Here is a 9,419-nt window from a genome sequence, read left to right as displayed (position 1 = left end):
CGCTACATCGATCACTACAGCCGCTCTTCTTCTGTTTGTCTACCACCACTATGTCCGGTTGGTTAGCCACCACCATTTTGTCCGTCTGCATCTGGAAGTCCCACAGGATCTTAGCTCGGTCATTCTCCATCACCCTTGGGGGCATCTCCCATTTTGACCTCAGGACTTCCAGGTTATACTTGGCACAGATGTTCCTGTACACTATGCCGGCCACTTGGTTATGGCGTTCCATGTATGCCTTGCCTGCTAGCATCTTGCACCCTGCTGTTATGTGCTGGATTTTCTCTGGGGCATCTTTACACAGCCTGCACCTGGGGTCTTGCCTGGTGTGATAGACCCCAGCCTCTATGGATCTTGTACTCAGAGCTTGTTCTTGTGCTGCCATGATTAGTGCCTCTGTACTGTCTTTCAGTCCAGCTTTGTCCAGCCACTGGTAGGGATTTCTGGAAATCAGCCACCTCCGCTATCTGCCGGTGGTACATACCATGCAGGGGCCTGTCCTTCCATGATGGTTCCTCGCCTTCCTCCTCTTTCTTGGGTTTCAGCTGCCTGAGGTATTCACTGAGCACGCTGTCAGTTGGGGCCATCTTCGTGATGTATTCATGGATGTTCGTTGTCTCATCCTGGACTGTGGTGCTGACACTCACCAGTCCCCGGCCCCCTTCCTTCCGCTTAGTGTACAGCCTCAGGGTGCTGGACTTGGGGTGAAACCCTCCATGCATGGTCAGGAGCTTTCTTGTCTTGATGTCAGTGGCTTCTATCTCCTCCTTCGGCTAGCTTATTATCCCAGCCGGGTACCTGATCACGGGCAGGGCGTAGGTGTTGATGGATTTAGAAGACATCTGAGTAAGATACATGCTACTGTTAACTAGGGATGGGTACCGGTGTCCGGTGCCATGATGGCACCGGTTCTGACATAAACGGTAGTAACCAGATCGAAAAGCAGTGCACATTTTGGTGCTTTATTTCGGTGCTTTTTTTTTCCTGAGCCAATTCTAGCCAATCTTTTTACGTTTCCGAGGATAGTAGGCGGGGCCAGGTACGTACGTTCTTTTAGAGCAGAGCTACAGATTAAAAATGCCCAAGGCGAAGCGATCAAAAGTCTGGCTGTACTTCACAGCAAAAGATGCAAACTCAGCAGCCTGCAACAAGTGCTTTAAGCTGATACTGTGATACTGTCAAAGCAGGTAACACCTCGAATCTGATGAAACACCTGGCGACGCATAGCGTTTTCTTTTAAAGCCAAGAAATGCGCCGTGTTTGATAGCTTGCTGCGAGACCTCACACCGTGCACATCTACTGCGGGTGTGGCGCCTGTTATCGGACCTGGAGTTAGCAACATCCCCAAAAAACCCGAAGAGGAGAGTCCTGGCCTCTAGCCCTGTCAGCGTAGCAGAAATGATGACGGATGATGATGGCAGCAGCAGCCGTTCTCCTCTGTGTGGGTAGCTTCATGTTGTTCGTGTGTAATTAACGTTGAGTACGCTAACCACATTATTACATTAATGCACGTAAGGTGAACTAGCAAACACCGTCGTAGCTACATGCGGCTGTCTTCTTGTTTGATGGCAGATGCTCCCTTCACCCTGGCCAAAAAGGCTAAAATGACCAAAGAAAAAGTGGAAAACAGTTAAACATGAGAGGTTTTTGAACCAATTTTGTGTTCTCCATTCTTTAAGCACCGGTTTGAGCACCGTTTAAGCACCGGCACCGTTTCAAAAGTACCGGTTTGGCACCGGTATCGGATAAAACCTAAACGATACCCATCCCTACTGTTAACACATGTGTGCCTCATGAGACCCCTTCTGACCATGATACCCAACAGCTTAGTAGTTCTCAGTGCTTAAATGATGAAACACCATTCACATCATCTCAGTGCCAAAATTCTGAAGCAGGCCCTTCATTCTCAAATCAGAGCAAGGACATGTGCGCCTCCATTATTGCCAGACTTTTAGGAAGTGGTGTACCAAATACAGTAGTTCTTTCTACAGTTGAGAACTTAGAGAAATTTGTGGGAGATTGGCAATCTAATATTCAGGAACAATTATTGACCCTATTATCGAATGACAGTCCCTCCAGATCAGCCATAGTAGATTTATTTAAACATTTGGACAATCCTTTTAGTTACTTGAATTGATTGAATTGAAAGCAAATGTAAAAAATATTTTAGAGATAAATGGGAAATGGTACAGCCAGTTGAACTGCACCTAGGAGTAAGATATGATACTAGACAATGTATCAAAACTGGAACCTATCAGCAAGTCCCAGTAAATGACAAATTCATATATATTCCCATATTGAAAACAGTCCAGTTCATTTTTAAGAATGAAAGTATTTGTGAGATTATGCAAATATGCACCCAGTCTGACACATATCAGGACTTCTGTGATGGAAGCTACTTCAAAAATCATCCTTTGTTTTCAGGTAGTAAGTTTGCTATCCAAGTCCAATTGTACTATGACGAATTTGAGTGTGCAAATTCTTTAGGTTCAAAAAAGGGTATACACAAAGTTGGCTGCCTTTACTTTATCCTTAGAAATCTTCCTCCCAGTCTGAATTCACCTTTAATGAACATTCATCTGATATCCTTATTTTATGCACAAGACGCAAAAAAATATGGAATTGATGAAATCCTGAAACCCTTAGTAAAGGACCTGAAAATATTAGAGACGAGTGGGATTGCTGTTCCATTTGCTAAATTTCCTGTATTTGGTACTCTGGCACAAATTACAGGCTATAACTTAGGGATGCATACCATTCTTGGGTTTTTGGAATTGTTTAAAGCTAATTATTTTTGTAGATTTTGCTTATTTGGTCCGTCTTCAGCTCAATCAGATTTTTCAGAGGACGACATTGTTTACCTCTAAGATCTCCAATTCTGAATAACCAACATTATAATTATTTGGTAGATGATCCAACATTAACATCTTCATTCAGCATAAAAAGAAAGAGTATACTTAATTCATTAAAGTATTTCAATATTGTGGAAAATTTTGCCGTTGACATCATGCGTGATATTTTGGAAGGGGTTGGTCAATATGAAGTCAAGCTGCTATTTCAATATTTAATTGACTACCTCATCTCTAAAGATAGCTTGTTAAATGGGATAAATGCTTTTAATTATGGCTATATAGAAAAGAAAAATAAACCAATGAATATTAATCTGGATTGTGCAGGACATGGAATAGGTTTAAATGCATCACAAACACTTTGTTTGATCACAAACATACCTTTGAAATTTGGTGGCCTGGTACCAGAGGATGATTTGCACTGGCATTTGTTGCTTTTGTTGTTGCACATTCTAAACATTGTTTTCTCATACTCTATCACTGAAGGAATGACTGTGTATTTAAAGCACCTGATTATTGAACACCATAGACTCTTTGAGGAACTATATCCATTAAACAACTTAATTCCAAAACATCATTTCATGGTCCACTATCCAAGGTGCATTCGAAAGATTAGTCCTCTCATTCATATCTGGACCATGAGATTTGAAGCCAAACATATTTTTCAAAGACTGTGTTAAGAACTTTAAGAATTTGACTGTATCACTTGCAAGGAAACAAAAGTTTGCATTTGCTTATCATTGGGAATGTATGAGTTTAAAAGCAGTTGAGTCTGGTCCAGTTAAAATGTGTTCACTTGAAACACAAGAAGTGTAAGTGAAAGTATGCAGATAATAAATTAGCTGCATACTTTCTCTTACGTAACAATAACCAACCTCGTCCCTTCCTTACTCCCCATGCTGCTGCCATCCTTGTCCATAGTCTTATTACTTCCCGGATCGATTATTGCAACTCCCTCTTATTTGGTCTCCCCAATAAGTCTCTCCATAAACTTCAATTTCTTCAGAACCAAAACAAGCAGAAACAACAAAATAACAAACCCTCACAGTTCACAGTCCCAAAGTCAGACCGCGCATCCAGCAGCGGTGCAAAAAAAAGAAAAGACGCCACAAAACAGTCCCAGGCGGTCCATCACTACAACAAAAGAGTTCAGGTGGCCTACCTCCAATGGCGGCAGCGTTGCAGCTCCGGCGGGTGGCCATGGGTCCGGCAGCAGCGGCGAAACGGTTCTGGTGGCCTTCCCCTGATCCCGAGGCGGCGGCGCTGCTCCTCCGGCGGCCTGCCCCGGGTCCAGTGGCGGCGGCGCTGCTCCTCCGGCGGCCTGCCCCGGGTCCAGTGGCGGCGGCACTGCTCCTCCGGTGGCTTGCCCCGGGTCCGACGGCAACGACGTTGCTCCGGCGAGCAACAGTGAGCAGCAGTGTAGCGCGCTGGTCGCTGACGTGGACGCGCTGGACGTGGATGGCGTGGAGGGTGCGCTAGACGTGGAGGTCCCTCCGGCTTGCTGAGGTCCTCCGCTGGCCGAGCTCCTCTGCTGGCAACGCTGGTCCCTCCGGCTCGTTGAGCTCCTCCGGCAGCGGCGCTGGCTCCTCCGGCACGCTGAGCTCCTCAGCTGGCGGTGCGGGCTCCTCCCGCTCTCCGAGCTAATGCTCCGGCTCGCAGGGCTTCGCAGCTGGCGGCACGGGCTCCTCCCGCTCTCTGAGCTCCTGCTCCTGCTCACTGAGCTCCAGCTCCAGCTCGCTAACCTCCAGCTTCGGCTTAGCGGGTCCCACCGGCTTGCCGAGATCTTCCGCTGGCAGCACAGGCTCCTCCCGCTGGTCGAGCTCCTCCGCTGGCAACGCTGGTCCCTCCAGCTCGTTCAGCTCCTCCAGCAGCGGCGGCGGCTCCGGCTCCCTGAGCTCCTCCAGCAGCAGCTCCGGCTCCCTGAGCGGCTCCGGCTTCCTGAGCTCCTCCGGCAGCTGCTCCGGCTCGCTGAGCTCCTGCTCGGGCAGGACAGGTCCGAGTGGTGACGTAGCAGCCGGTGAAGAAGATGGCAGAAGGGTGACTGCAGGCGGATGAGATGACAGCGGCGCTACAACTGCAGATGGTGAAGCAGCGAGTGGTGTGGAGACCTCTGACCGAGGTGATGTTACTTGCGCCGTCGGATGGCTTACGGCAGCGTCATTGTCCACTGCAGACACACAAACAGATGGTGAGGGAAATGAAAAAATGTCCGTATTGCTCACCACAGCCGGCTCTTGAGATGTCCGTGGATTAGGCTGCGGTGAGGAACGCTGGCGGCGCAAACGTCGTCTCCGGGTAGACGTCGGGGCCGGCGTGTCAGGCTTTGAATCCACCAGCTGTCTGGGCTGGTGAGCAGCCTGAGGAGGAGAGTGGAGGTGGAGGGTGGAAAGCAGGAAGTCCATGACGATAGGATTGAGATCGTCAACCAGCCAAGGGAATTTAAAAAGCGTCTCCTGCAGCCGCCTCCCCACGGTGCGACGCAACCCTTCTGCGGGCTTCTCCCACCACAACTCACAGAGTCTGTAAACCCTGTCCATAATCTCCCTCCTGAGCCTCTCCTCAGAGACCGCTGGGTCCATGTCTGGCTGGATCATTCTGTCACGGTCTGTGCTGGCAGACCGTGGGGATGTAGGGAAGGAGGACCCAGGCGCGGTGCTCTGTGTGCGAACAGTGTGTTTATTTACAGTGTGTGGTACAAACAATAATAAATCTCCGTGTTTTCCCCAGACTCCCGTGATGTGTCCTCCTTGTGCTCTCTGCTCCCGTGTGTCGCACTCCCGGTGCTCGCCGCTCTTCAGGCCTCCCACGCTCCTCCTGCAGGCAACAATAGCGGCAGCTGTCAGCACACTTAACAATAGCAGGCATGAACTTACTAAACCTAAACTGGGTGACTAACGTGGAGTCTCACGCAATGATCCCGCGCCAGTGGGAGCTCCAAGACTCTCTTAAGTAGCTCCCCCGACGAGGCCTGATCAGCAGCAGGTGCGTGGCTTCGGGTGTGGCCAGTCCCCTAGCAGGGCCACACCCACCAGGCCTGAAGGCACCTATAAACGAGTGCTCAGACACACAGCCACCCACACACATATGTACAAGCATAGGGAAAAGGGGGAGCAACACCAAAAATACATAAGTAACATAAGTCTATAACTGCTCAGGGATCCTGGGTCGCTCAGACCCAGGACCCTGACACATATCTTCATGTTGATTTACAGAACACTGTCAAACTCACAAACTGGGTAAAGTGTAGTGGAGTTGAATATCGTGTTGGGCTTTTTGTTTGTACAGGCACTTATGAAAACATCCCAGTTTTCAGCAAGATGACTTCGATCATTTTGCATGATGGTAAAGCTATTTTTGTTATGGTTGAGCATGAAACGTGTTTCCATGATCATTTTCATGCTTTTCAGGTAAATGAAACTATTCCTAAAAAGATACTGGTCCTAGAAAGGGAGAAATTAAGACATTACAAATGTTTTGATGCCCAAATGTCATATGGGTGTGATTCACAATTTTATGTTGTGTCAGAGAGTTGCATTATTTGATTTGTTGGCTTAATGGAGAATTTATAGTCTTCCTCATGTTAACACTGCATTACAAGAAGTGCTTATTCTGTAGTGATTTTTTTCTTTAATTCTGTTTTTTTTCTTTTCCCCCAATGTTAGGCCAATCTGACCACACAATGTCTCAACTGTTTAGCTGCCATTAATGATGGATGTTACGCTATTACAGTACTGTTACACAGAATGTATGCTAATCCATGCAGCATTCAATTTTGAATGTTATTTTTGATAAATAAAATTAATACATTCATAATAACCAGTATGGTGTCTTGTAGTAATTTCCACCTAAAACCTTTTTTCATTTGATGAGAAACACTATAAAAGAGTTAATATCAAATTAACTCTAGTTATGAGTTACATTTTACTCTATATGGTAGTAGAAATTTAACTCCATGAGAGTTCAGTTTTAACTCATAAAGAGTTGAAAAATCAACTCCCGGGAAAGACTCTGCACTAGAGTTCATTCGATGGTCACGCATGTACACTCAAATGTAATTAATCTGAACTCCCAGAGAGTTTATTCCAAAGACCAGAATTTGCTGTGTACATTTTAAGAGTAATGATGGTCTGTCTCTCTTCCATTGTTAATTGCCTTTTTCTCGCTATTTTTGTAACAACACACTACTTTCTTCCTACTTTCACTACCATTTGTGAAACTGTTCAACTGATGCTAATGAGAGTATAGTACAACAGTGTGTTCCAACACTGCTTTTATGCATACAGAGGGGGTTGCAAGTAATCCAGCAAAGTTGGAACACCTTTAGGAATTAGTAGCACCAGCCTCTATTGATCAACCTCTATTGCTGAGGAACAGCTTTAAATTGTTAACCCATGTTGTGTTCCCTGAAAAAGGCCTTTTTGTACAATTCTGAAATGTACAATATTTTTCAGTTTTAGGGGGTTTGGGGGTTTGTATGTGCTTTGGAGTTTGTACGTGTTTCGGAGTTTGTATGTGCTTCAGACTTTGTACGTGCTTTGGAGTTTGTACGTGCTTTGTCTCTAGGGGCCACCGTAAATATACTTTTATTTATTCACTCCACATAAATTTAATAAATAAATTATAAAATGCAACTAGAAAGCGAAAATTTCAGAAGAAATTTTATGTGTGCCTATGCCGCTGCTAATCTGTGTAGTTTTCCATTCATACGGCTACAGACAGCAAAACTCAGAAGAGCAGCCATTCTCCACCATGAATTATGGTAAAACAAACACATTTCGCGCCTCACAGATGACAGCTTACAGTTTTGGGTAAAGATGAGGTCACTTTGTACAGCCCGGATTTGCAGACGCTGTGCACACAGGTTCATAAGCAGAAGTCCCTCTGTACCACGGCAGACCCCGACAATGTTTGCACAAACACACTTTGAACCAGTACGTTATGGACCACTTTTCACACATGGTTGGTGTACCCTCCCAGCCAGCTGTAGCTTTTCAACTCACAGCCCGACACACACCCAAAAAACAGCCGAGAGAGCACAGACTACGCCCGAGAGGTGTGATTGCAGATGCCCCTCAGGTGGGTCCACCTCCCCTGCAGCGGCACTGCAGACCACGCCCCGCCACACATATCAAACACGTAAAATAAATATTTATGCACTTTTGCATTCACTTTTTGTTTTTGTTATTTTTACACAGTGTTCTGAATGATGAACAATGGTCTACAGCCAATCTTGTGTATTATTATACAAACTTTGGTTGTAAGATTCAGATAACTATTTAATAAAAGCTAAATATTTTATACAGGGAGTGCAAAATTATTAGGCAAATGAGTATTTTGTCCACATCATCCTCTTCATGCATGTTGTCTTACTCCAAGCTGTATAGGCTCGAAAGCCTACTACCAATTAAGCATATTAGGTGATGTGCATCTCTGTAATGAGAAGGGGTGTGGTCTAATGACATCAACACCCTATATCAGGTGTGCATAATTATTAGGCAACTTCCTTTCCTTTGGCAAAATGGGTCAAAAGAAGGACTTGACAGGCTCAGAAAAGTCAAAAATAGTGAGATATCTTGCAGAGGATGCAGCAGTCTTAAAATTGCAAAGCTTCTGAAGCGTGATCATCGAACAATCAAGCGTTTCATTCAAAATAGTCAACAGGGTCGCATAAGCGTGTGGGAAAACCAAGGCGCAAAATAACTGCCCATGAACTGAGAAAAGTCAAGCGTGCAGCTGCCAAGATGCCACTTGCCACCAGTTTGGCCATATTTCAGAGCTGCAACATCACTGGAGTGCCCAAAAGCACAAGGTGTGCAATACTCAGAGACATGGCCAAGGTAAGAAAGGCTGAAAGACGACCACCACTGAACAAGACACACAAGCTGAAACGTCAAGACTGGGCCAAGAAATATCTCAAGACTGATTTTTCTAAGGTTTTATGGACTGATGAAATGAGAGTGAGTCTTGATGGGCCAGATGGATGGGCCCGTGGCTGGATTGGTAAAGGGCAGAGAGCTCCAGTCCGACTCAGGCGCCAGCAAGGTGGAGGTGGAGTACTGGTTTGGGCCGGTATCATCAAAGATGAGCTTGTGGGGCCTTTTCGGGTTGAGGATGGAGTCAAGCTCAACTCCCAGTCCTACTGCCAGTTTCTGGAAGACACCTTCTTCAAGCAGTGGTACAGGAAGAAGTCTGCATCCTTCAAGAAAAACATGATTTTCATGCAGGACAATGCTCCATCACACGCGTCCAAGTACTCCACAGCGTGGCTGGCAAGAAAGGGTATAAAAGAAGAAAAACTAATGACATGGCCTCCTTGTTCACCTGATCTGAACCCCATTGAGAACCTGTGGTCCATCATCAAATGTGAGATTTACAAGGAGGGAAAACAGTACACCTCTCTGAACAGTGTCTGGGAGGCTGTGGTTGCTGCTGCACGCAATGTTGATGGTGAACAGATCAAAACACTGACAGAACCAATGGATGGCAGGCTTTTGAGTGTCCTTGCAAAGAAAGGTGGCTATATTGGTCGCTGATTTGTTTTTGTTTTGTTTTGAATGTCAGAAATGTATA

The 9,419-nt window shown here is 45.9% G+C and overlaps 1 protein-coding gene across 2 annotated transcripts; it reads right to left on the bottom strand.

Moving 5' to 3' along the window:
- Window positions 1-4,469: 4,469 nt before the first annotated feature.
- LOC120435649 (uncharacterized protein KIAA0754-like) lies at window positions 4,470-7,266 on the bottom strand. 2 transcript variants are annotated; one of them, XM_039605437.1, is made up of 2 exons: window positions 5,746-7,266; window positions 4,470-5,663 (listed from the first exon to the last, which is right to left on the bottom strand). In XM_039605437.1, exon 2 carries the CDS (start codon window positions 5,441-5,443, stop codon window positions 4,490-4,492), a length of 954 nt encoding a protein of 317 aa, XP_039461371.1. In that variant the 5' UTR covers window positions 5,444-5,663; window positions 5,746-7,266; the 3' UTR covers window positions 4,470-4,489. The 2 variants fall into 2 exon arrangements, with proteins under 2 accessions (XP_039461371.1, XP_039461370.1); XM_039605436.1 differs by having other exon boundaries at window positions 5,758-7,265.
- Window positions 7,267-9,419: the final 2,153 nt, after the last annotated feature.

The sequence above is a fragment of the Oreochromis aureus genome, linkage group 22 (assembly GCF_013358895.1).
Source record: "Oreochromis aureus strain Israel breed Guangdong linkage group 22, ZZ_aureus, whole genome shotgun sequence".
Classification (NCBI taxonomy): Eukaryota; Metazoa; Chordata; class Actinopteri; order Cichliformes; family Cichlidae; genus Oreochromis; species Oreochromis aureus.
Note: the sequence above shows the minus strand (reverse complement) of the source record. Positions and strands in the feature narration are given on the sequence as shown.

Excerpts from the sequence above, each read along its gene's own strand:
- LOC120435649 (XM_039605436.1), bottom strand. The coding sequence starts at position 5,945 with ATGCTTGTACATATGTGTGTGGGTGGCTGTGTGTCTGAGCACTCGTTT. Across the intron at positions 5,664-5,757 it reads CACTGGCGCGGGATCATTGC|GAGGAGCGTGGGAGGCCTGA; the intron begins GTGAGACTCCAC and ends TGTTGCCTGCAG.